Raw genomic sequence first — 27,814 nt, 5'->3', positions numbered from 1 at the left:
GGGTGCTGTTAAACACATTTTGGGAGGATTTATGAACATACTGACACAAACGGAATCTAGTTTTCATGGTGAGTACGGGGTCTAGGTTACTTGAACACTTTCTGTAACTTAATGTATATAGCCCCAATTTTTTAGCCATTAATGGAAATGAAAAACATTGTGAATTCACATTCAAAAAAACATTACAAAGTGAATTCATTGGCATGTGTGAATGGATGCAGCTGTCTCTAACTTGTGAGGGATATCTAATTTGTGTAAATACAGGGCTATTTCTGAACTAGTAGAAACTGTTATTTATACATATTCTGCCAGATCTGAAGAGAATAATTGAAACCACAAACCTAGGATGATAATGTTAACAAACACTACTTGGGAAAAATAGCACTTAGCTCACTGATTAAATCTGACTCCATCACAACATAAGCTTTTATTTCAAATTTATTTGTAACCCAAAATTTAGTACTATCTTGATTGTGTTTTTCTAGTCAGAAAATACCCTAGCTAATCCAAGAAAGTGGAAGCAAAGTAAAAACTTATCCTAAGGTAGCTCACAGAATGAGGCTTTTCCACAGCAGGAAATTCTGTAAGCCGTCCCAGGACTTAATCCCTGGCTTTGTAGGAAGAACCTTTGCAATCTATATGCTAGGTTTCCTAGATTTTCAGACTTTTGCAAACCTGGAAGCCCAACTTGCTGTAGTGGTCTAGATTTGTTCAATGGAACTTTAAATGCTAATAGTGTCAGGAAGTAGGTAGATCACTGTAGAATTCATCTTGTAATCATTGCTGCTTCCTGAGTTTGAAATCTTTTCACAAAACACTGAATTCCAAGTTAATTTTTCTTCATAGTTGTATCAAATATAAATTTATAAAGTTTTTCAAACATACTCTTCAAGAATATTTTCTCTTTATTTTTAGCATGTCAAGTAGTGCTGGTAGACCTGCTAGTTTCTTTGATGAGCTCACAAATAAGTTCAGAAGAGCTCACTCTTCTCTTAAGGATATTTTTGGAGAAGACGCCTTGTACGGTATGTATTCATTAACATCTTACAAAATTGAGAAGGAAAAAAGAATCCTTTTGTGCCAAAGTATTTTGGGAAATAAGGACTTTTTAAGAGCAATGTTGGTTGTTGAAACAACATACTTTCAAAACATGATAGGGAAGTTGGAGAGAAATGAGAGGAGTTTGAAGTCTGTTGTTGAATATACTAGAAACTCCTTTCTTTAGCACAAGAAAACAGGACTTGTCTTAAGCAGATGGACATTACAGTTATGGATGACAGAGTATTGTAATGCTGTAAAATGTGAAGTCTTTCCCTTAGTTATAAAGCATCTGTATTTTAGGAATGGGTGCTGCTTTAACAGCAGAAATTACTTTAAATACTGACTTAAGTTGGTTTGTTTAACGCTGGAATCTACTCCTTGTGTGGGATATACTGCTAAAATAACTAACAGTTGGTTTGTGTGGGAGTCTGTACAAAAAAATGCATGGAAGGAAATTAAGCATTATTGTGGAACATAAAATAGCACCAAACTGGGAAACAAGTCAATCTTTCAAAGGTAGCTTGCAATAATTAGCTATGTACCTAAGGAAACATTAGCTTAAGGGCTCAGGTAGTTTTGCTGCTTGATTATGCAATAACAAAGGGATGGCCTGTGTGTACACTCACACTCCCTCAAACAGGGAGTAAAAGGTGTGGTCTTATTTGAGGTGTAAATTAATCTTCTATTCTAATGTGTCAGAAAAGTGAGATAAGACTGCACAATGGCCACCTACAGTGGTTCAGCTAATTCCTAGGTATTGTAACTTGAAGATTGATCTGCTGTAACTAAATCCCCAACAGTTGTGGGGATTTAGTTACAACTGATCTAGCTACTCACTGTTGTAATTGTGTTTCAGTCTGGATATTTAAGTCCACCTATATTGGGAAAACCATGAATCCAAGTTTAAATGAGGAGTGGGGTTCTGTTTAGTTAAGAGATGATGCTTGATGATGCTTGAGAACATGGTATTAAACAGTTTGATTCTTACTTACTTGTTTGGTTTATTTCTTCTAGGAGATACTGCTTAAGGGTGTATTGAAGATTATAGAAACTAATATTTATATGAACCCATTGCAATACCTTGCTTTCCCTTTACTTTATGGCACAAATTTGAGTAGTAGTTCTTCACAAAAATCTGCTGGCACTTTCAACAGCAAAACTGTTGGACTAGTAAAAAGAGCAAAATTTTCAAAGAACAAGAAAGAGGCAGATGGTGAAAATTTGAGTCACCAGCTGCTTTCTTCTTGGCATGTAGCCCCAATTCACTTGCCTTTAGTTGGACAGAACTGTTGGCCACACATGTCTGAAGGCTTCAGTGTCTCACTATGGTTTCATCTGGAGGGTGTTCATGAAACAGAAAATTCAACAGAAAAGGGGAAGAAGCAAAAGAAAAGAAGCAGACTCTTCTCTGTAAGAGAGAACAGCTTTGATAGCACAGGTGAGGATATAGTACTACTACTTTCTATGTAGGTAGCAGCGAGGGATTCTGGTTTATTTTTTATTACTAATTGATGTCAGATACAAAGGGTTGCACTTTTTTCCTTATGATGAATATTAACCAGAAGTGATAATAACCTTTCTGATTGTTCTTTGTGTGCTGTAAGATATACTTGGGAACTAAGCTAGGAATGTTTACTTAATAACGAAGCCAGAAGTGTTTTATCTTTGTTAGATTTATGTCTACTTCCTTAGAAATGTAGTGTTTTCATTGAATTTTTAACTTCAGTCAAATGTCTTTATTCTGCTTCATGTTACGTTGGAGGAAATATTCAATGCTGAAGCTGAAAGATCATGGGAGAAGACTGTCATATTTAATTGGTCTCGTGTTGATGAATGGCTTTTGTGTTGTAGCTTTTGTGTTCTTTCTCTTCAATAGAGAGCTACTAAGTCTTTTTGATTTAGGATTTAAATACTGGTACTCTTAACTAAAAGATGTTTTAAATCCATCAAGAGCCTGAGGCTGACTCAGTGTAAATCCTCTAAATTTCCCTGTGTGCCATTATAAATATCAATAGCTGTAAAAACACTTCTCTACATTTTTTAAGGCTTGCTAGGTCCCAAACTGTTTCAAGCTGAATCTCTTGGATTATAGTTTATAAGAGGAAATATTCCTTGAGGTATTCAAAATGCCTCCCAGTCACAATACTTAGGATGCCGTCTACTGTACTTTTACTCAATACAGTTTAAAAAAAAATGTGTTTGGGGGCTGAATCTTGGAAATTACTAGAAACACTTTTGTTAAAAGATATCTACTTGTGCTTCATAAAGCCAAACAAAAATACTGGATGCAAGATCATGTTTAAAGGGTAGTATGATTTGTAAAGAACCAAGTCTAAAGACTTGGTGCACTTGGTCAACACAGGAGATGGCGTTTGTTGAATTAGAATGTATACACATTTAGTGGGTTTATCTGATTCCAAACAAAAACATACCAACTGTACCAAGTGCTTAATGTTAACCTCTGTTTCAATACACAGAAGACCTAAGTCTCTGAAGAAAAATGCACATTTTTAGCTTGCTAAAAATGAATTGTGTTGTAATTGTTTATAAACATGCTTATATTTCTAGAAGAAACCAAGTCTATGGGAATGGAATACCTAAGCATGGGAGACAAACTTGTTGAAGATGGCTGCATTCATATAATTTCATTGGGTTCCAAAGCATTGATGATACAAATCTGGGCAGACTTGAACACTGGAGCTTTCATATTTCGGTATGGTATATTAGTCCAAAAGTCAAATGTTTGTAAACATGTTGTCCTATCTAACTTCTAGCAGCAGCTTGCAGAGAACACTGCTGTGGAATAAAAAACTACTTTTTATAGTAGAGCAATTGTACATGCTGGAAACATCAAATGAAGTTTATTGTATATAACCTACGGGATTATTACATCTCAGATCTTATATGTTTCATATAAATATATATAAAGAGTTGCCCTAAGTTTGTTGCAAGATGAGACATAAACACAGTGTAATGCAAAGTGACAAAGTAGTGATGAAGTGACACAGCAAAAGCTTTTGTAGCTGTAGATTTTCATAACTCAGGTGTGAAAATTCTTAATAGCTATGACAATCCTCATCTTCTGAACACCTCTTAGTATTATTTTACTTCCTAGATCCTTAAAACAGATCTAAAGCCTGAATTTTAGAGCACTTAATTTCATAGGTTTCAAAGAACTTGCATTTTTTAATGCAAATTACTTCTCTGTAAAATAGAGATATTATACTAATCTAAAATGTAAGTAGATTCATGCAAGCAGATTAAGTAACTAAGGTGAAACAACATACTTGCATAGATTATTCTGAGCATTCTAAATACATAATTTTGTGATCTAAAAAGTTATCTGTGAAAGATGAGAAATAGAACCTCAAAGTGACTGATAAAATGCATAGTTGGAGCTGAAAATGCAAACCTGAAAACACTTGTTTTCCCTTTTCTGTTTTCATAGTATGTGCATGGATCCAAATGATGAGATGAAAGCAGGTCTTCTGGCACAGGCTGAATCTCCAGAGAATGTTTTCCTTGTGGGCAGGTGGCAGCATTTGGCAGTAACATATCTACAGCTGCCAGAAGGCAAGAAAAATATCCATGGAAAGCTGTTGTTGTGGGTTTCTGGTCAGAGGTAAAATGTACACTAGTTACATCTATATCTTTTTCTTCAAAACCTATCAATTATTTGATAAGAAAGCATCTATGCTACTTCAGTGCAGGCTGAAGTTATGGTTGAGAAGTAGTGGTTTTTTTGGGGGGGATAAGGGGGTGGAATGTCAAGTAGAAATTCTTGAAAAACTGCCATTTTAAAATTTCGCTATAACGATTCAGGTGTGTGTGTATAGCATGTGTATGGTTGCTTCTTCACCGAGGTTAGAGGGGAGGAGAAAGGATTTCCCATCTAGCAAATCCTGACTTTATGGCAAAGCTAGCTGATAACGCTATTTCTTTTCTTCTGTCCTGGGTAGTAATTGAATATACATGCCATTATAGGCACCTTGAAACTCAGTTATAGAAGGTGAAGATGGCTTTATTAATTTAATGTCAATAACTACATGGCTTCTCATCTACTAAGTATTAAAATTTATTTTAAGTCTAAGCTGACTACTTGAGGTAGCAATTTTGAACACTTATTTACACTTTATTTTTAGGAAATGTGAGATCAACTTAGATTATGCACTACCAAGGAAATCAAGCTTGTCATCTGACAGTAATAAAACATTTTGTATGATTGGCCACTGTACATCATCTCAGGAAGAATTGCTTCGCTTGTCAGGCAGATGGGATCTTGGAAATCTGCTTCTTTTTAATGGTACTTCTGTATGCTTTGTTTTTCTAGCATAAGTCTTTATTTCCTCCTTCCCGATCAAAGACCTAACTTGATTTCTTAACAATGCCACTTATTACAGTAAAAGCAACGATACATTATTTACAAGTGCAATATATTAAAGAGGAAGTAAGCAAACATTTCAGTATTGAGTACTTCCTAACGTGTCTTTCTGCTTCTCCCACTATTGTCTGTCTTTTTTGTGCTGTAGCTGGCAATTCCAGTTACTTCAGTGATCTTAAAAATTTCTTCAAATAATACACTGGGGGGCGAGGGGATAGAGGGGGAAGTGACGGTAATACTTGTTCTCCTTTATCTTAAAGCACTCGGTCTCTGCCAACTGGAAAACAGATTTCATTTACCTGCTTCTAAATTAGTAATTTAAAAATACTTGAAGCATATTAAAAATCAAACGAAATCCAAACCACTAAATGCCTTGTGTTAAACATGCTTATTTCTGAAACTGCTCAAGTTACTTTAGGGTTTTCTTGGACATACAATTCTTCTCCTTCTTCTGAAAGTTTTTTTCAGGACTTCTGTGTGTTTGGTTAGCCCCAAAGACTGGAATCCTGCTGATTATAATTCTGGCATTTCTTCATGTGCAGTGGTCTAGTAAGAACTACCTTACATTAGAAATCAGTTGGCTGGGGTGTGTGGTGTGTCTGTGTTGTGTGTATGGAGACTGCATATTTGAGCAGGCAGCGAGATGTTTGCTGTAAATGTAAGCTCCACCTGGAGAATCAATATGGTCTGCGTTGACTACAGCTGGTATAACTGATGTATCCAGAGAACAATGGATATACAGCTGTTGTGTACCCAAACATCATAGACTTCAGTCCTTCTACTCTCTGAAGCAACTGATAAGAGTTGCTTCATTTGAAGATACATTCTCACAAACAGGTCAATTGAGGGATAACCTTCCCTCACTCTCTAGGCAGTGTCATTTGACTTTTTTATTTTCTACACTTATTTTTTTCTCCCTGTTGGTTGTAGTGAACTATTATTATTGGATCCTTGAGTCACTCTGATCAAGTCTTCATGGTGTTGTGGCATGTTCTTACTATCTACAGTCTTGCTATGCTTTGAGAACTGAGTAGTCTTGGATAGATAACTTTTCAATTAAAAAAAAAAAAAAGAGTAATTGATTAATTTAGTGCCAAAGGCAACTGAAAACAAATCAGGAAAGCTGTCTGTTTGAACTTAAGACAATAGAACTGAATAATCAGGCCTATGACATGTGGCAGAAGTCAGTGCTTCACAGTAGTTAGCACTGGACTTCACTGGTTGTTTCAGATCAGCAGGTCCTGTAAAGAGAGCCAGTAATCTTCCTTCTTAAGGTATAAACTTCACCTTAATGTATGCTTAGAAGTTAATGTCCTTTTTGTGTTCTAGGTGCAAAGATTGGACCAGAGGAAGCATTTTACTTATACACCTGTGGACCAGACTTCACGTCTGTAATGCCTTGTAAATACGGCAAAACATTGGCTGAATGCTCAAAGTACATAAGTAAAGATATTCTACAATGTGAACAAATTAAGGAGCTCTTCATGACAAAAAAGGAAGTGGATGTTGGACCTTTAATTGTAAGGTTCTACTTAAAAATGGTTCCTAAACTCTTAGAACTGATTAAGAAGCTGGGAAATTGTTTTCTGCTGTCTCCTAAAATGCTTTACTTCCTAAAGGCTGGCAGGAGTAAATCCAGTTCTCATTAACATAACTGCAGAAGTCTTTCCATTTATTTCAGTGGGAGTTGCTCTGTACACCCTGTGTAGAGTTCATCTTCATGCATATTTTGTTTGTCTGAGAAGCAGGCACCTCTAGAGTTGTTTTAAGTACCTGTCCTAGGATTAATGGGTAGCTGTTCACTTCATTAGCATAGAGGTAGCCAAGGACAGCTTAGCTTAGTTAACTTCTTAGCATTAAAACAGGAAGATAGGATTTATCTGGCTTTAACAGGAAGCAAAAACTTCATCCTTCTTCTGTGGTGTTGAGAGAGCTGAAAGCTTGACTGAATGAATGGTCATCTTCCAGGTAGCGGATTGTTGTTTTTCACATCTGCCCTGATGCATACAGTTGTAAATATTAGTTATGTTAGAAAAAGGAAAAAAAAAATATATTACACTTGGAGATTTCTATTACTTTTGGAAAATTGTCCTCATACAGGTAACTCCTGTTGTATGAATTGTTCCCACTAGAGGGAATTTTCTGGTATAGTTCTACAGCAGCTCTGTAGCTTTAGGCAAAGGATCTTTCTGGATGTAGTTCTTGTAAACATTAGTACCAATTAGTAAACTAACTGGTACTACAGTGAATAACCAGAATAAAGCTATATGTTCAAGTGAAAAATCCATCTCTGTACTTCTGCATAGAACAAATGCCTTAAATGTAATTACTCTATTGTAGCCTCTATGTGAAATAAATAGACGCAGCCAGTTTTCATTTTCTGTGAAAATGAGTTGGTTACTTCTGATAGGTTTGATTTTTTTGATTTAGTCTTTTCATCAGTAAAAACAACTTCTGTAGCCTTATGTGTAAATTATGTATAAATCTTCTATTGACACCCATTTTATAATGGTGAAGCTGATTGAAGAACTGACTTAAAACTAAATGTTTTGGAGATATTTTGAAAAATAGCAGTTACTCTATATTTTGGACTTGGTCATTCTTCCACTTTTAGGCAAGTTTGTTTCCCTTTCTGATATTTCAGTATGTTTATTTTCATTCAAATTTGTTACCTTTTTTGCAAAATAGTTGTGATTGTTTTTCAGGTGATAACAGGAAGCTGATCCTTGGTGTATGTTTTTTAGTTACAGCCAAGGAAGTTAAGAAAACATGACAAAGATTTCTTAAATTTAGTTCTGTTGCATTTTAGTACATGCGTATCTGTACAAAACTTAGTGCATACGAATGGTAAAGCAGAAATGAATCGTTGAGGTTGCTGTTATTTGCTGTTAGGTGTCTGTATGTGTTCTTTTAATTAAATCAGTTCAACTATCTTAATTTTTTGGCTAATAAACCTCTTATATTTCAGGAAAGTCTTGCTGTTGTTTATACCACGTGCTGCCCTGGTCAGTATACCATATATGAACCTGTTATTAGACTGAAAGGTCAAGTGAAGACTGTTCCTTCTCAGAGACCCTTCAGTTTAAAAGAAGTTCAGAGCAATGTATTGGATTCTCATCACTTGAAAACACTTCAGCCTGTTGAATATAAAACTCTCCAGGGTATCCTACATGAAATTGGAGGAACTGGTGCATTTGTTTTCCTCTTTGCTAGGGTAAGGGAGCTGGAGGAGGGGGAGTGCATGCATATGATTGCCTGTATAAGGCTTTCCTTTGATCTTGGGTAGCAAGTAACATATTCCAGCTACCTAATTCATGTCAATTACAAGTCTGCATGTGATATTTTTTATTTTTAAAGAAAACTTGTGGAAGGAATCTGTTGTAAGAGTGCATCATAAGGTTGTCTTAAACAGGAAGCTGAACTGAATTATGTAATGCTTTTTATAATATAGCTTGTATGTACAAGATGTGTTCTGATTTAGAGATGGGGCTTCTAAATGTCAAAATAACTTATTTTTAGGAGTATTGTAGAGCTGGCTGTATTTTTTGGTTTCTAATTTTTAAATCTAAGTATTGATTAATATTTTTAAAAGTCCTTGAATGCATTGCATCTCTAATGCTTGAAACACAGGATATTCATAACGCAAGTATGAAGAAATGTATAACTACTTAGCGTGCAGAACTTTTTATCTAATAAAATCTGAGGTCTTTTTTGAAAGCAAGTCTTTTAGCAATGTTCAAGGCTTAACCTGTCCAATAATTTAATTTCCAAAATACTAAGGCTATGAAGCTTAATTACTACTTTACTAGGGCCTGTATGTGAAAAGCCAAATACCCATGCTAGGAGTCTCTGTAGTGTTAGTTCCATCAGAATACTAATGCAGGCCTAAAACTTGTTTTGCGTGCATCTGTGGAAACAGTTTTCTAAAAAGTATATATGGAGATTAATCAGTGCACATTAAACTAGAGACAGGTGTTGCGGCTTCTGGTTATGGAAATACTGCCTGCTAAGTTTTAATATTGATAGTGAAATCTGAAGAGAAAATTCTTATTTGTGGTACTATATAATGCATGTTTGTGCATGCTTTTTATGGACAAAATAAAACTTGTATGTAGACACTTACAATCAAATGTTGGTGTAGTCTATGCCAGCAGGAACCTTAAATTAAAAGTTTAACCAAATTCATAAATGAAAGGCAAAACTGAGAGCATCCAGAGGAGGGCTATGAAGACGGTGAAAGGTCTAGAGGGCAAGATGTATGAGGAGCAGCTGAGATCCCTTGGTTTGTTCAGCCCAGAGCAGAGGGGAGGCCTCCTGGCAGCCTGCAGCTTCCTCACTGAATATGCATATATATTTAGAAATAGTAACATATGTCATCTGACAATCTTTAATCCAGAAGTTATGGCTTGAGACTGCCACAAATAATTTCTAAGGCTTTTTTCTAAACATTTCTCATGTAAAGTGTTCTATTAAACTTGTTTTTTCAGGTTGTAGAGATCAGCAGCTGTGAAGACACTCAAGCTTTAGCACTGCAACTTATACTGTCTTTAACAAAATACAATCAACAGAGAATACAGGAGATGAAAAATTGTAATGGTTATTCCATGATTCATCGAGTGTTGATCAAACCAAAATGCATTGTTGGATTTCGCATGCTGAAGGTAGAGCACTCTTTAAACCTGATTCTGTTAATGCTAGCACAAACTTAGAACTTCTTTGTGACTTTAATTCTACATCTGAAGCTGTCTTTGCGAAAGTAGAACAGTGCTTTGGAGCCGGTTCAGTTCAGGATTGTTTTCGTCTTGAACTAGAAACTACTGATGGGTGAGCAGAGAAAAAGGAAATGTTGAAAGATTCTGATTTCAAAGGGGATGGGAAAAAATGCAACTTCTCTCTGAGAGCAAAGACTCTGAAGTAAACTTAAACTTCTAAGCAATGAACAGCAAGTTGGATTCTATTTTTGTTTTTAGTTATAGTGGCCAGGTAGAAAAATGTGCGCGCAGTGAATGAACCCTGTTCTATTTGTACCATCATGCTGTAAGATGGATAAGTGGCCAGAAGTGTGTGAGTGCATCTTTAAATAGATAAATGAACTGCTGGTTGTCTGAAGCATCTTGGCAATAACTTTTAGAAGCTTGTTTTTAATGGGTAATCTAGTTGTACATGGATCATGAAAACACCTAGAGGTATTTTGCTGTATAGCTTTCTGCAGTTTAAGAGCTTAGGTGTGATTGTAATTCTCAAATCATGAAGCTTCACTTGAAAAGTCCTGATCAAGGCTATTAAAAGCGTCTTTCAAAAGTGCCTATTTTGGCACTCAAAACACCTGAAATTTTTCAGAATTTGTGTACTGGTGCTATAAGGCCTCTACAATGAATCCAGTGAGGTGACTAAACTGAAATTATTTTGCAGGTTGGCCAGGTAGACTTGCACCTTCCCTGTCAAGAGGCTGATGTGTCTTTAAAGGTTTTTGATAAATCTGATAGGACAACTGTTCTGTTTTGTGGTTAATCTAAATTCCCTTCTCCGCTTCTTTAAGACTCTCCTTGAAGGATGCTGCAGTGGTGAGATTCTGTATATAAATGAGAATGGGCAATTCATGCTTGACACGGATTCTACAGCAGTTATCCAAGATGTTGAATTGTTAGAAAAGCTACTGCTTGACTGGAAGATATGGTCTAAAGCAAAGGTAATTACTTTCTTTTTGGAAAGATTGTCTGAAAGCCAAATTTAACAAGTGTTCTGACCTCTGAAATGAATTTCTGCAGTTTAGGAAACTTCAGTAATTAGTGACATCTAAAATTAATTAATAAAAATTATTAAAAAATTAATGGTCCTTATTTTTCTTTAAGTAGCTGGTCGTAGCTTTTAGCTCCCAGTATCAATATTGCAGGCTGCCTTAGTGTATTAAAATCTATAGATGCAGTGTATATAAATTACTTGTTAGTTGATTGTTTTTCATCCTTTCCAACAAGTTTTCAAGAGAAACTTGGTGTGACTGAGGAAAATGTTCAGCTTCCCCCTGGAATTAAAAACAAAAACGAAACAACCATCTGGTGTTACCTAAAACACATTTTGTGTGTCCTTTATTTTAAGGTGTAATTTTTTTTTTAGCTTTAATCACTAAAATGTGATAAATTGCAAACTCTTCTGATAGTTTCTAGTTCTGACCTGACTCTTTGCAATCACTTAGTTTTGCTGCTGTGAAAAAGATTAAGTTAATTTGTCTGTTTCTTATCTGTTAGTTGTTTTTATTCTCAGGATAGATTCAGCAATAGGTAGTAAGCTATGTTCCTGTTCTGTTTGTTTTTCAGCAAGGTGTTTGGGAAACTCTGTTAGCAGCTCTAGAAATCCTTATCAGAGCTAACCACCACCAACAGATGTTTAACATTAAACAGCTGTTGAAAGCTCAAGTGGTACATCACTTCCTGTTAACTTGCCAGGTTCTGCAGGTAATTCCAATTTGAAATCCTATTTTGTGCTTGGCAAGTACTTGGTTTTACTTAATGAAAAAATACGGAACTGCATGCTATAGGGAAAAAAAGTGAATGCAGTAGACTGTCCTCTGTGCTTCCAGACTGCTTTCATCCTCTACAACAGGCACTGTTGCTGTAAACTGATACAGTTCCCTAATGAGAGCACAATGCTGTTTTTCCTGATGGACAGAAGGAACAAGTGGTTTTAACCATATGCTACTAATCGAAAGCCTAGACACAGGCTTACTTGTGAAATCCATGTGTGAGGAGGAGCTGAAACAAACTGTGAACCTTTTGTACAGGCCTAAGATGCCTCTCACTAGTTTTACCATCATCAAGTCTTCATTACCGAGAAATATATATGGGTCATAGGAGAATGTTACCGCCTGCCTCTCTGTCCTTAGAAACTAGTACCTTTCTGGTTTAGTAATAGACTTCTTGGAAATCACACAAATTAAATGTGACACGAACTGTCTTAGTATATTTTCAGAAGCATGTCCCTAATTAGTGATGACCAAAATCTTACTGAAATCTCTGCAGACTTCTTAACGAGTTAAGATTTTTTTCCTCAATCTGAAGGCAGTTAGATGTGAAATAAAAAAGTATTTCTCTAACCGCCTTCATACCTGTTTGTTCTCCTGGTATAGCATGATAGTTAAACTGTCAAATTAAAAATACAAATAACTTAGTTGTACTGCTCTTTCTTTCTAGGAGCATAAAGAAGGGCACCTTGCATCCCTGCCTCGGGAGGTTTGTAGGTCATTTGTGAAAATAATTGAAGAAGTGCTTGGATCTCCCCCAGACCTGGAACTGCTGACACTGGTCTTCAATTTTCTCTTAGCCGTTCACCCTCCCACTAATACATATGTTTGTCACAATCCTACCAACTTCTACTTTTCACTGCACATAGGTAGATATTTTGTGTTTAACTAGAAATGGACATTAAGATAAAATTCTACTGAGGTGTGTGTGTGTATATAAATGTATGTATCACTGTTACAGACTATTGCTTTCTGAGTATCTTTTTTTGGTTGCTATATTGTAACTTTATTTACAAAACTACTGACTTAAAGTATTTCACTGTATTGAAAGACATTCTAGTTAGACTTGGCTTGGTTTACTAGGAGAGCTTTCTTCTGTTTAGAGCTACAGATAATGGCCCTGGTGTTTGTCTTTAATTTTCTTGAAAGTTTGCTGCTAACTGTAATACATAACAGTTTCCTGTAGAGACATGATACCCATGAATGCATGCAAATTTGGTAAATCCTAGATATATATGGTTTTGCAGCGTCAAAAGCTTAGGCTCAGAGGACTATAACACACCAATAATGCACTCATTTTGAGTATATTTCCAAGAAAGACAACATTATTTAGGCAATTGGGGTTCTAGTGAAAAAGTTTAGCTGGAATGTTTCATAGTATGTATTTGCTTGTATATCACAGATACCAAGTGAAGTAAAAGTAATTCTGCACTACAGGTTTAAAAAATAATGAAGGTTGCCCAATTCCATTTATTAGTGTACCTCACAGGATTTCAATTATTGCTGCTGTATGCAAACACTTAAAACTGGAACTCAGATGAAGCTGATCTGACGCAGCTGTCAGTAGGCCTACAATGCAAATTTGTTAAGAAAGGCTATCTCGTTTAAAAAAAATATATTAAAAAAAATGGTCATTTCTGAGAATCAATCTATCAGGAATTCCAATGTAAATAAAACTTTTTACAGAAAGTTCCTCTAGGGAAATGAACAGAAAATAGTATAATACCACAAGAGTCCTATAATGTTCATAGATTTTCTATGTAAATTATAAACTAAAGTCAATGAAAACTGCAACCAAGCTGTTTCCAGATCTAAATTACAATTAGGAAGCATTTTCCTGCCACTTTTATGTAATCACTGCTGCTTGTTAAATGTTTTGGCATTTAGCAACATAATAACAAGATTAATATTAGCATTGTATGACTTCAGCTGTAAACTATGCCAAGATTGAAAATTTAACCAGTTAGAAAATTTTTCTTCTGATGCAGGTGCCAGTGTACCTCCAGTTTTAGTAACTGTTGTGTGTCCAAAGACAGTATGGTTGTTTTTCTTATCTATCCTCTAAAATTAATAGATGTAAAACAGAGTAAAAGTAGAACTCATTTTTTTTATACTTAGAGTTTTATTAGATGAACATAAACAGTCATCTGTCTTGACATGGCAAAAAGTCCATGTTACTTATTACTGGCAGTATGCAAGTGAGGACCATCTTTAAAGATAGTTACTCTAGAACAACTTAATATTTTCAGTGTTCTGAAGTAAAATTTGAAGATACGTTACCAAAAGAAACAAAAAAAAGTTGGTCTCAAATTTTTTTCCTCAGATGCTAGTGAGTCAAACATTTCTCACTAGCCTGTAGTGATCAACTTTTATGTAACCTGAATAAGAATTTTAATATATCAAGAATGTGAACTTACTATGCTTTTATGTAACTTTTCCCCTTTTCCTTCTAGATGGCAAAATTTTTCAGGAGAAAGTTGAATCCCTTATGTACCTAAGAAATTCCAGCAGTGGTGGGAAGTCAGTAGACAGTTCAGCATTTGTGGTTACGACTCCAACTGGTTTTGCAGCTCTACCACTTGAAGGTAAAACAATGCTGGAAAAACACATAAGGACATTAAGACAGTTCTTTGTAGAGTGCCTTAAAGTGTTACTTTTCCATGTCTTTCTTACTAAGCCCCCTACTGCCACCATCACCCCTCAGTTTGTTCAGTTTGATGTCTGAACAGCAGAGTAAGAATTCAGTTGAATAGAACAGGCTGCCTCAACTGCTCTTTTTTCTCAGGTAGAGACAAATTGCAATGCTAATGGCTCAGGCAGTGACGTGGGCCAGCTAAATAAATTCTTTTGTTGTATAGGCTTGCTAGAGATGTGAGAATGCCTTAACTAGGCAATAGTTAAAATAGTAAGCTATAGGCAGCTATCTTGTCTGTGCAGAAGGTATTAAGCTGATACTTCAGTTGTGCATAATTCTTAATCTCCATCTAAATGTAGTATTAAAATATTGGCATTTAATTATACTGCAGGTATATATACTGTCCTTACATGAGAGAAGATGAGAACCAAGATATAACTTGTTCTTTACATGCTTTATATAAATTAAGAGTGAATAGCTTTCTTGAAACAGCCTCATTATATAGCATGCTAAGCAAGTCATGGGCTGTGGAAATAACTGCTTTAATCGCTTTTGAATTTTTCTACTACAGATGTTGAAGTAGTCCAAATCTATGAAGTAGTGTGAATTTACTAGTTTACAATGGTAACTTGTCAGTTAGCTTGTTGTCCAGGGTAGTATTTTCAGCCTTATTGGATAATTTCTTAGTCACACTTTACACTGTTTTGCATATACAATTGACAAACCACCTGTGAAATGAAAGCTAAAACATGTAACTTATGCTTAAGCCTTTATTTAAACTCTTCAACAATGAGAAATATTTTCCAAACAAAAATGCAAGTTTGTCAGTTTATACAAAACAGGAATGGAAGATTACTCTGTTCTTGGATTTAACTGCATTATATTTCAGATTGTGTATGACTTAGCTATACTCTGTATATAACCGACTTAATACTTTTACAATTGGTGTTTTGTTGGTCCTTTGCTTAGAAAATCAAATAGTTTTCAAACAGTGCATTGAAATACTTAGTTTAAATCCTTTACTGAAGGCAGTGATATAAAGAGCAGACCAGAGTTGTGTATAGAGTTGGTCATTCTCCCATATTTAGATGATATATGAAATCTTACTCTCTTAAACAGAGTACTTTTTCATATCAATAGTACCGAACTCTTGTACATGAATGAAGACTATTCATGTGCACCAGAGGAATGCTCATCATAAATTTTTGTGAAAGTAGGTGTTCACGTTGTGATTATGAATTTGAATTTTTAAATTTAGGTAAAATATTTCAAATGGCATTCTTATTAGACAACTTGCTACTTACTTGTGTGTTTGCAGTTGTATATAGTATCTGCAAATTTGTGTAAGCTTGGCTGTAAGACTGCAGCTATGTGGATCATTTCTGTTATGTACAGGACAGGTCAGTCTAGTTGAATGTATTTGTGTATGCATGTATATATTCATGTTCTCTGTATGTTACATATAATTCACAAAAATATTCTGATGCGTCGTCATTGTATCAGTACTAGTCAAAACTATTGCCCTAGTACTAATTAGTTCATAGTTTTCAAAACATTTCCAACTCAGTCTCCTTTTCCTAGACTATCAGAAGGCATCCTCTACCAGGCTGGCATACTTACTGCTTTCCCTCTTGAAAATGTTATGGTGACATCTATAATGTGCTCTGGAAGTAGGACTGCTTCAGGCTAAAATGTGCCATTAAAAGCAGACTACTATGCTAAATAAAACATTTAATAATTCATTACAGATCTGAAATACACAAAATGGCTTGGTGCAAAAAGGTTAAAATTAGTAGGTGAGCAGTTCGCTGTTATCCACTGAAACATGTTGGTAGATTGGGCCTCTTACAACGGAGAAAAGAGCAACCTACTCTTTGAATTTGCTTTGAACAGAGGTTGGACTAGACAGTTTCCAGAGGTGCTTTCTGCCCTCAGTGGTTCTGTGATTCTGAATAAATCCCTACTGAGGGTTGGTTGAGAGGATCAGAATATAAATCTGGGAGACTTGGACTTACATGCAAAAACTATTTTGCAATTCATACATCTTTCAGTTTTATCTTGCCAGTTTTTTGGGTGCATGATAGCTTAGTATCTCTACTTGATCACTTGGCCAAATCTGAGCTACGCCAGTTTTTAAACCAATTTTGCTGCATAAGACTAGTTTAGACGTTGCTGTATTTTCACGTGGAATGTAACAGTGAGTGAAAAGCCTGTTCTGAGTGCAAAAAACAAAGCTAAATATACCCTTATTTCTCTAGAAAACACTTCCAAAGCTACCGTACAGCAGGAGATAAGTTATCAAGTACCTAAAAGGCTATGCAAAAGCTTACCAGCATCTCCTACTTTGTCACCTCAAGTACATCAAAAAAGACTAATTGAAAGATTGAGGAGCATTGATGATCTGCAGAATATTGGCAAGCATGACTACATTGATCTTCAGGATAAAACTGGTTTTGTAACGCATTCTGAAACCATAAAGAGAGTACAAGAAGACTTCCTTAGCAGTTGTGAGTCTGCAAAAACGGTTTGTGACTCAGAATTAACATCTGTTGAAACATTTGAAGACATTCCAAAAGAAGAGGAGTTATCTGAAAATGTGTTTGAGAGTAAAGAAGCAGATGTGGACCTGAAATGTAATGAAGGTGGTGCTGCAGCTGAGCCATTGCTGCGTCGTCCAGACAATCTGAGAGGACTGACTTCACTTCAGAGGAGTCAGAGTAATTTTGCAGGGCTGGGCTTAGCGTTTTCTGTTCATGGAGGATCATCAGCCATTGCTCGCTGGCCAAGCTTTGCTGACAAGAATGTACTTCCTGAGGAATGGGAGAGTCTTGCTTTTTCCTCATCTAATGAGAATACCCGAAAAACATATGAAAGCTCTGATGAGAGGTAAGAAGAAAAAAATAAATCAACAGTAGCTCAGTATATCAGGGAAAGCTTTAATTTCACAATGTTCTTGATTACTATCCTACATAAATAAGTCTAAAAATTAAGAGTATGTTTTCAGTGGCTGTAATAAACCAATTGATTAAGCTTGGTAGTCTACAGAATTGTACCTTTTCGAATTTTACATTTATACAGAGAATTCTTAACATTGGGGATTTTTATACTACCTACAGTAGGAGTGTGAACTTATGGTAGCTCCCCAAAAACCTATGTAGTCATTCTGGTCACATTACACTTCTGTTATTTATTGTCAAAAATAGGTATTAGTAAAGAGTGGTAATAGAACTATTGGTTAAACATTTGCCAAATCCCCCCATGCTGTCCACCCAAATAGTAACCAACAGTTATGCATTTCTTAAGGTTTCCTGTTGTAGACAACAAACTGAGGTAAAATGCATTTCTTTGTGTTCAGATGTACAGAAGACTGTATTGTGCTTGTCTGTTGTGGATTATATGACCTCTTGCGTGGAGTTCTCCTAATATTACCAGATGTCATGCTGGAAGATGTGATGGACAAACTTATCCAACCTGATTATCTCATAGTTCTTGTGAACCACCCATCTCCTCTCATACAGCAAGGCGTCATTAAAGTAAGCCAATATAAAATGTGTTCAACTAAGAAGTTGTCAGCTAGTTGTGAGCTTACTTTGTCAAAAACATGAAAGTAAAATAAAAAATAACAATTTCTTCATTTTTGTGGACTTCTGAATTTTAAAATCTATTTCCACCCCTATGGTTTGAAACAAAACACCAGCAAGCCAAAAGAATCTATCAACAGAAATATAATTTGTGATCTAAGCCAGAGAGCTTACACACTAGGATGGAAGGCTTAATACACAAAGTTTGAATGTATCTGTAGATTTAGACTGGATATAGAGGAATAAATCTTTTTATGATAAGGGTGGTGAGAGACTAGAACAGGTAGCCCAGAGAAACTGAAAATGTTCAAAGTCAGGCTGAAAGAGGCTTTGAGCAACCTCGTCTAGTGGGAGGTGTCCCTGCCTATGGTAGGGGGAGTGTGTGTGGGGTTTGAACTAGATGATCTTTAATGTTGCTTCAACCCAAGCCATTCTGTGGTTCTGTACCTGTTATGTATGTGACTTGATCTCCCTTGAACTTGACTAGGAACCTAAAATAGTTTTTGGAGTTTAAAAAATAAATAAATTCAGCTGTGATGGGTGTAGCAAGGCAGTTTAGACCAGAGTTGCAATGTAAAAACAATTAGTTTTTAATCTGGAATTTTAAAAATCATTGATTTCAAACTGTTTAAATTGTAGGCAAGAACTAAACTTTTAGGCAAGTTGTTAAATATGTACATCTTATGTTGTAATTATATATTTATTTTTAGTTGTTGGATGCATATTTCAACAGAGCAAGGAGGGAGCAGAAGGAGAAGTTCCTAAAGAATCGTGGCTTCTCCTTGCTTGCTAACCAGCTCTACCTTCACCAGGGGACTCAGGAAGTTGTAGAGTGCTTTTTGGAAATGCTCTTTGGCCGCTCCGTTGGCTTGGATGAAGAGTAAGTAATGCTTTGCTTTTGTATCCTGTAACTTAACATTTAAACTAAAAGTAGTGCACTTTCTTGCTGAAGGCAAAGATGTAATAGCTTCCTAAGTACTATTTTTTCCTTCCATAAAGCAAAGTTCTTCAAATATTTTACATGTTTTAACACTGCTTTAACATTTTTCAAGTGCATTAGACCACTTAAAGCTATTGTATGGTCCTTAAGCTTTTGATAAACAACTTCATCTCATGGGTGCTGTCAGGATGTTCTAAACCCTCAGCACTTCAGAGGACCTCGAAGGCCTTTGCACTTTGAATTTACTGTAGTCAGTTTAACACATCCTATTCTTCTCTGATCCTATGTGAAACAATGATTTCTATCCTTGGGAATTTTAAGCAGTGGTCACTAGGCTGCTGCTACTGGACTTTGGTAAGTGATTAAGGAAAAAGCTTGATGCTACTTGTTTCCTTGGATTGGTGCTGGCTATAAATCTCTTTTTTCTTTAGGGCTAATATGACAGAAGTGCTATTTACTTGAACTGATGAGCTACCCCATATTGGTAGGAACAGATTACCTTCAAGCAGAAAATTAACTTTCTAAGAAATTTATATATTTTAGAATTAGCTTGACTACTTAGTGATTGTACAGGGAGGACACACATCCAAGTACAGTCAGCAAGCAATGCATAAATCTTCAAAAAAGCTCCTTTTCAGTTGCCTTCTTTGCGGGATTTGTAATGGCTTCTGTCTGTTGGCATGGTCTTCACTCCAAAAATGTTCCTGTTTAATTGCAAGACTTAAGCCTTTTGGCTCCTTAACAGTTCTCTGCTTTGGGGCTAGTTATTTCCTCAGAACCCATTGTGGGGCTGGAAAGTTAATTCTTATGGCTCAGGTTAGTTTAGGATGGTACATAGCAGTCATGTGATAAGATGTTTGCTACCTTCAAGTAATTGAGTTTGTTAATGCACAAGTAATACAAGGCCTGAAACTCTGATTTGAAATTCTACAATTGAAATAAGCCAGAAATTGCCAGACTTTAATCTAAACCTCACCACTAATGGATATAAGGCATCAAACCTGCTCTCAAGTCAATATTGTACTGATGCCAAGGTGTATCTGGTTTCTTGATGTCTGTGCTAGTTGTAATATTACTGGAAAGAAAGTCATTCTTGTACACTGATCAAAAAAACATGCTTGCATAAAATCCATACTGTAGATCATTTGTAGTAAGGTGAAGTACTACATATGCTTTTAGATACTTTGTTTCCTTACAAAGTGTTTTATTTTGCTCTTGTTTTCTGTGGTACTGCAATGAAATGTAAGAAATTGGTATCTACATCTTTGCCAAAGTGCTAGTATAGACTGGTATTCCAGCATTAATAATATATTACTAATTATAATAGCTGCATACACTAGGTTGCTATGTAAAGATGTTAGACTGACTTGTATTTATTTCAACAGGTTTGATCTGGAAGATGTCAAGAATGTTGGACTTTTTCAAAAATGGTGTGTCATTCCTGTCCTGGGTCTAATAGAGAACTCTTTGTACGATAATGTTCTGCTGCATAACTGCTTCTGTCTCCTGCTGCAAATTATAAATTCCTGCTCAAAAGTTGCAGACCTGCTGCTTGATAATGGTTTGCTGTATGTATTGTGTAATACACTGGCTGCTCTTAATGGACTGGAAACAAAGTGAGTACTTTATCTGTTGCTATAAAATAACCCAGACACAACCTTTAGAGAAGCAAAAACTGAAGTATATAGTATCCTTATTTAACTTTTGAAATGTTTAGTGAACGTGTAGAAAATAAACTGCTTTTGAAGTCTTCAGCTTTTAACTACACCTCCAAATGAAAGTTAATATTTAGATACTTAGTTTAAATAATAGAACACACTGGTTGTGAAGTATCCTTTGAGTACCCTAAATTTTTAGGTAGGGCCCAGGAGATGGTAGCATTCTACCATATCTGTTGACAATGTCAGAACTGCAGAAGTGTCCCTCCTGTGCTACCTGTTTTTAATATTTGAGATTCTGAGTAGGTCAAATGATTTAATTATAAATATTCTGTACTTACTGAAGAAACTATACGGTAAAGGAAGGAGAGGTGGGGGTTTTGTGCCTGTACTTCATTAGTTCATATGCTGAAGAAGTAGCCAGATTTCCTTTATCCAATAGTTTTAATTCAGCATGGTTACAGAAAGAGATTGAACTGAATTTCTTGAGACACCCTTGTGAGGAGTTTAGGATTCAGAACTGTTCTTTATCTTATAAGTCTCATTTAAAAAAATACTACTTTTCCAGTAAAACTTCTGTACAATCCTAATGTTAATCTATCTCAAGGATTTTCCAGGCATTCAATTTGCAAAAGTTAAGGCTGAAAAGAGTCTTAGATTACAATTTTCTAGCCTATAGCAGTAATATCTTCAGAAGTACTAATTTCAAATTAAATACAATATAGTAGGTATGGCTGGCAGAAGTAGCAAGAGCAGTAGTAATAGGTCATTGTACAGGTTATATCTACTAAATTGTAACGTTTCTGATGATTACAATTTTGCAGCATTCCCCTGAATGACTACAAGTTGCTTGCATGCGATATACAACAGTTGCTGGTAGCAGTTGCAATTCATGCCTGCAGCTCCTCGGGTTCGCAATATTTTCGTGTTATTGAAGACCTCATTGTGCTGCTGGGTCATCTTCAAAATAGTAAAAATACAAGAATGCAAAGTAAGTTATTTGCTTATTTTTTGGGGTCACAGGACTGGAGAAGTAAATCCTTCCCCATTGATCTTCCAGTTGAGGGTGAAGGGGCATTTTTTGGTGATGAATCTTCTTTTAAGTGGTTCTCAAAGTACTACTCTTACTTGGAAGCCTGTCTTGTGGTAAAGAATTGTGTACTGCTAATATAAATGAACAATGACCATAAGACTTTGATCAGGATGTTTAAATAGAAACCTTCTGTAAAGTTTCATTGAGCTTATTTTCTAGTAATTAAATTCTATGGCTTCTATGTTGAGAACTCAATTCTGTACCATATGCATTTGTATAATGATGAGATGACTTTCAACATGATTTCTTGGAATCAAGAATTTTACCTCTTACACTGTTTTCTTTTACTTTTAACAAATATCTGGAAAAAAATCTTAGACTTGTACAGAAAGCATGCCATTTGGCCTTTATTATGCCTCTTTCCGTAGATATGGCAGTTGCTCTGCAGTTAAGAGTTCTTCAAGCAGCTATTGAATTAATAAAAACTACAGCAAACCAAGATGCTCAGGAGCAGGCTGGATCAGTCCCATCCCTATCTGCACCACATCGTGCAATGTTTCAAAAGCGTAAAGGCATTGCTGGTTAGTAGCAAAAGTGTAATATACTTGTACTCTTGTCTCTGTGTTACTAATGAAATATCTACAAAACTTGTTTTGCTTTTTCTATGAAAACACAAGTTCAAAATGGGTATAGATTACACTGCTCTAAAATACATCATGATTTATTGGCTTTATATATTAATCATATTTTAGAACAGTGTAACCTACCCATTTTAAACTTGGTTTTGTATTACAAGGGGAGAATGGGAGTATGAAATTGAAACTTCAGTTAACTTTCTCATTAGTCTCTAAAGGCAGATACTGCCACCTTTGGAAGAGAATATCAACTGGAAAGTTGCATAGTAAAAACATTTTAAAGGTAGTTCATAGTACTTAACTTCGTAGTAATATTGAAATACAAAAAAAAAAGTGCTTCTAAGTTGAATGCAGCTACAATGTGGGGATTGCACTGTTGCACAGCTTTTAATTAGTGATTATCCTGAAGAAACATCTGGCACTGCAAATTCAGCTGGGAATGTGGGGGAGCTGGACTCTACCATGGAAACTTTCATAAAACATTTGTACAGTTCTAGGTTTAACAATAATACTGTGTCTGTATTGGATGGTTTGTGAATCATTCTGCAAAGCTTTTGGATTCTTCTGGCTGGAACTTTAATTTGTATGTTGCATTTAAATGAAGCCACATTTAAGGCGTGTAGAAGATGTAATTTAAAAACCTGAAGTATTTCACTTCTTTTAAAAAATCTTTTATTCCTTGTTTTCTATGGGAACCTTTTTCGTAATATGGTCAGCCTATGAGACTCCTCTCCGTCAGCCCAGTAAATACAGTGAAAATATTTGTGAGGTAATCTAGTAAGGCACCAGGGGTGTGTGTGTGGTTGTAGTTACTTCAAAAAGAATGAAGTACAGTCAATGCTCAGCAGTTCATTTCAAGAATTGTTTTTCCAAGGAGTGTTCTGGTAAGATAGAAATAGTTCTCATGTGGTACAAAATGCATTTGTTTATACACTGTTAATATAGTGACTCCTCAGTTGTGTTGGTAGTCAGCTTCTGATATTAAAAGTGAGTAATACCATATTAAAAACTAATGCATCCTTTATCATAATTGCACAGTGAAAATGGATTGAGTGACTTCTTTGCACAAAAATATATAAGTTGCACAATAAATCTGATCTTGAGACTAAATCATTTTATGGTGCCATTTCTTGAATTTTGTATGTTTTTAAATATAAAACGTTAAAAGAAAGAGGCAAACACTCAAATGATGCTTTTTCCCTTTAATATTAGCATATTTCAAATGCTTGATTTCCTGAAATGATGCAAAATGTTTGGATAAAAGCAGTAACCGAGTGGTGAATTCGTGTGTTTTAGTAGGATGCTATTAATAGTAGGGTATTATTAATGTTTCTCTGCTTCAAGGTTCCAGAAAATTTTCACTCGCTCAGTCTGATGCTCTGCTGATGAAAATGCGTTCAGTAGCAAGTGAGGAGTTCAACATGATGATGCAACGAAGAATGAGTCAAGAACATCCTATCCACGCCACTGAGACTGAATTTGTACAAAGATTACAGAGGCTAACTGTCCTAGCTGTTAACAGACTCATTTATTTAGGTAGGGTTTTTTTGTACATTTCTATTTTGACAGTGCCAGTGCAGTACCGTATGAAAAATCAATATTTGCTTTTGGAGAGTTTGTGTTCAAAAATGTAATGCTGTTGATGTTGGCTTAATGGAGTTAACTATAAAAACATAAAACTCTCAGTAATTTGTCAGTATTACATAACTGACAATCAAACCTGAATATCTGAATGAACTGAACTAGGTATTGTACTTCTACATTAGTTCATCTAAGCTGCCTGAATTATGACCTGAAGGCCTAAGTTTGACAAAGGGAGCTCTTGCTTTCTCTTTTAAAATTTATCAGTTTGCATGTTTCTATGAAATGGCTAAATTTGTTAGCAAGTCTATGATGACTTGGGGGGTTAGTTAAAATTTCACAGAAGCAAGAGTTTAGCATGTGGGACAAAGAATTGAACTGCTCCATGATTAACTGTGAATACTGAATAAACTGATACCTAAGGGAATTGAAATAAGGAGTACATGTTGATACTTAAAACAATGGAGTAAAGATGATATTTGATTTAATGCCATTTGAAGGAACATGGGATTAGTTTGGTTGAGATGGTACTGACCTATTTGTGCCTCTTAAAATTTAAGCATCTACTGAAGAGTGCCTTGATTTACTGGGTATAACAGAAACCACAAGTCAAAGCAGACTTTCAGCATCCCAGCTGGAAGTTCCTGAAGAAGAAAACCAGCAAGAACTGCCTAACAGAACAAATCCTTTTCTGAAAGACATGTTCAAAATGTTGGTGGAAGGAATCAAACTATCCCTCGTAAGTTACTAATTAGATGTTTTCCCCATTAAAACATATTTCATAAGGTTCATTTACAAGGAACTTTTAAGGACAGAAAGCTTTAGGCATAAAATGTTTTTCTTGCTGCCTCTCTCAATCCAGCTGTAGAATTGTTAAAAACTGTTCAGCTTCCCAGTTATTCTGAAGTTGTGAAATAATAAATGCATCTGTCCTGATTTAACTGTAACACTTGGCAAAATTCTGATTGTTGAATGAGTATGCAAAGGTTGGATAGATTTCTGTAGTCAACTTTTTCCCCGTAAATATTGAGGTATGTTCCTGGACGCTATAAAAGTAGGTCTGCTATATATCTACAGATGATGCATGAAAAGGAGAATTTGAGTGATTTATATATACTATAAATGTAAATAACATTGGTGATGTAACTAGGGGGGCAAACCTTTTTTAAATTATTGCCAAAGAACAGAGTTTCTTTTCTACCATACAATTGTTAGCCTGTCAGCCTTTCCAAGATGACTAGGTTTCACTTGAGTAATTTGAAATGATTATATTGGAAAATCTAGCTTATTGCTTCTTGCATCTTTATTTTCCTGAAGTCATCTTTATAAAAAAAATAGTTCAATCTATTTTTCTCCCTAATTCTGGAAAATGAAGTTTGTGGGGTCTTCTCATCATGCCTTACTTGTAGAATTTTCCAAAGACTACTAATTCCTTTGAGCTCCAGCACCTCAATCAAATGTCCGGTTTCTAACCTTATATGAAGTAATCCATTATTCTGAAACTAGTGATTAACATGTGAGCTATGTATTAAACAAAACCCCTTTTGATTTTTAAACCCTCTGTTCATTTTCTAGATTGTTGTATAGTCCTTCTAACTGAGCATCCAGTTTAGGTAGGAGCTGCATTGCTAATATTGGCAGATCGAGGGAAAATGCTTATCTTACTAGAAAAACGAAATGCTTTTATTTTCAGTAGAGTGCCTTCTAATATGTAATAAATCAGTAAATTAGTTTAAACACTGTTTTTGTGGAGTTTTGCTCATTTTAACATTTTGCTCATTTTAACAATAAGTTTGTTTTGCAACGTAAAGAAATCTGGTGAAAAGAAGCCCTATCTCACTGAGAAGACTTAAAAAAAAAAATGTCACTTTATTTAGGGTACTAGCAGAATGAACGCACCCAAGCAGCAGTGGAAGAGAATCCTCTTGTCATGTAAGGACACTTTCCGTACACAACTTGGGAGGCTTCTTGTGCACATCTTGTCTCCAGCAAAACCACTACAAGAAAGAAAACAGGCTTTGGAGTTGCTCCATGAAGTGAACCATCAGGAGATTATGCGTGACTGTCTTAGCCCAACTTTGCAAGTAAGCTTCAGAGTGTTTGAGAAAAGCCTGTTGGACTTGGGTTCACATTTCTGGTTTAAATTGTACAGTTATCTATAACTGTGTGGCTGAAGTTGTTCACTGCTATTTTACTGACACATAGAATAATGACAGTCACATCATATAAAATGCCCTCATCTCTGCAATTACTATATTGTCCTGAGGGTAGATAGCTTTGTAAGAGGCAAAGTGTGATTATTTCTGATTATGTTGACTGTAACACATCAAATATCACATTTCCTGTGCAATGCAGGAACAAAAGGTTTTAACATGAATGATTTGACTGAAGATGCTTGAAGTTGATGTGCCCTGAACAAGTAGATTAATGAGGGATTATCCTTGCCTTGGAACTCTAACTGTAGACTTCCTGAAACTTGTAAGAACTGATTGCCACTATTGTTTAAGAGGATGTCAGTTGTCAATCAAAGCACTACTGTTCTTTAAGCAAAGCACTATTTTTCTTTAGCCTTTACTCTTATAGTGGAATTATGTACTCTGTGTTATTGTAACTCAAGTAGCTGCACAGCTTTTCCCTGCGTTTTGGGGTTTACCAGGAAAAAAACATTTTTGATTATACCCCCTATCAGATTGTATACTGCAAGTTTGAGAGAAAGCATTTTTTTTAGGAGTTGTAACTGGACAGGAGCATTTCAGTTTGAGATCTTTAGGAGCTACAAGCATGAGATAAGTGAAATCAGATGTGCCACAGTTTGAGTCACTATACGCTAAGGAGAGAAAGTACTTTTTAAATCAATCTATGATACTTACTTGTTTATTATCATATGAACATTATTCAATTAAATCAATGCTCTGACCAGTAAACAAAGAGCTCGTATGTTAACAGTGGCTTCTGGTGTGTCACATGGAGTGTGTTTATTGCCTATGTCTGCTTAACTTCATTATTTGTCCATTCTAATTTGGCTAATCAAACAAGGTAAAATTAGGGGCCACTGGCACATATTTCCTGAAGCATAGACAAGATTGCAAGAGTATTTGAAAAAGCAACTTACTTCCCATGTAAGCTGTTTAAAAAGTCACAAGATGCTGCGGGGAAACTATAATGTGGAAGATTAAATTTAGCATGTTCTTTCCACTTCTATATAAGTTTGTCTTTGGACATCAAAGCTTTAAATTACAGCAAAACGTAGAAGAAACCTGTCCAGGCTTACTAGAAGAGGGAATAAAGTTTAAGGAAGAAAAAAGTTCAGTGTTGTATTTTACAATTAAGAATGACCATACCTCTCTTCTTGCCCTCCCTTCTTTATTTTTGTCTTTTAGCATGGACCTAAATTAGTGCTATATTTATGTGAGTTAATGCACAATCACAGTGACGAAATGAGCAAAGAACAACAACTAGCAGCGGGAGACTTTGTGAATACTTTAAAATGTTGTGGCTATAAATGCATTCCTCTGAGCACACGGCCCAAACCAGATATAATAAAAGCTTTGAAGGAGGTTTGTGAATAAAAAACTTTACTTTAAAAACTAGTTATGCTTAAGTTAGATAGATAATATATCTATTATATATGGATGGAGTTTTAATGAACACAGTGCTTGCTTTGAGCATGGATTAAGTATGTTGGCATTCTCTGAGTTATGAATATTTCTGTAACATGCTTACACTTGACAGCAAGCTCATTTTAATGATACTTGGTTAAGTATATTACTTAAAGCAAAAGTGAGAGTTCACAATAAGCTACTAGTATTCCC

At 35.5% G+C, this 27,814-nt stretch overlaps 1 protein-coding gene across 3 annotated transcripts in view; it reads left to right on the top strand.

Annotated features, from left to right (window-relative positions):
* LYST (lysosomal trafficking regulator) overlaps positions 1-27,814 on the top strand; it is an 81,078-nt gene that overhangs the window by 31,557 nt on the left and 21,707 nt on the right. For all 3 annotated transcript variants that reach the window (XM_082756761.1, XM_082756762.1, XM_082756763.1), the window contains 23 exons: positions 2-68; positions 916-1,025; positions 2,056-2,479; positions 3,610-3,754; positions 4,490-4,663; positions 5,184-5,344; positions 6,752-6,942; positions 8,391-8,636; positions 9,910-10,083; positions 10,962-11,111; positions 11,737-11,874; positions 12,610-12,808; positions 14,393-14,524; positions 16,833-17,460; positions 17,930-18,107; positions 18,866-19,035; positions 20,481-20,711; positions 21,578-21,744; positions 22,215-22,367; positions 23,766-23,957; positions 24,563-24,741; positions 25,880-26,086; positions 27,383-27,559. In XM_082756761.1, the coding sequence (XP_082612887.1) occupies positions 2-68; positions 916-1,025; positions 2,056-2,479; positions 3,610-3,754; positions 4,490-4,663; positions 5,184-5,344; positions 6,752-6,942; positions 8,391-8,636; positions 9,910-10,083; positions 10,962-11,111; positions 11,737-11,874; positions 12,610-12,808; positions 14,393-14,524; positions 16,833-17,460; positions 17,930-18,107; positions 18,866-19,035; positions 20,481-20,711; positions 21,578-21,744; positions 22,215-22,367; positions 23,766-23,957; positions 24,563-24,741; positions 25,880-26,086; positions 27,383-27,559 (4,593 nt within the window). The remainder of the gene's footprint in view (position 1; positions 69-915; positions 1,026-2,055; positions 2,480-3,609; positions 3,755-4,489; positions 4,664-5,183; positions 5,345-6,751; positions 6,943-8,390; positions 8,637-9,909; positions 10,084-10,961; positions 11,112-11,736; positions 11,875-12,609; positions 12,809-14,392; positions 14,525-16,832; positions 17,461-17,929; positions 18,108-18,865; positions 19,036-20,480; positions 20,712-21,577; positions 21,745-22,214; positions 22,368-23,765; positions 23,958-24,562; positions 24,742-25,879; positions 26,087-27,382; positions 27,560-27,814) is intronic.

The sequence above is a fragment of the Aythya marila genome (genome assembly GCF_965140915.1).
Source record: "Aythya marila genome assembly, chromosome: 3".
Lineage (NCBI taxonomy): Eukaryota > Metazoa > Chordata > Aves > Anseriformes > Anatidae > Aythya > Aythya marila.
Note: the sequence above shows the minus strand (reverse complement) of the source record. Positions and strands in the feature narration are given on the sequence as shown.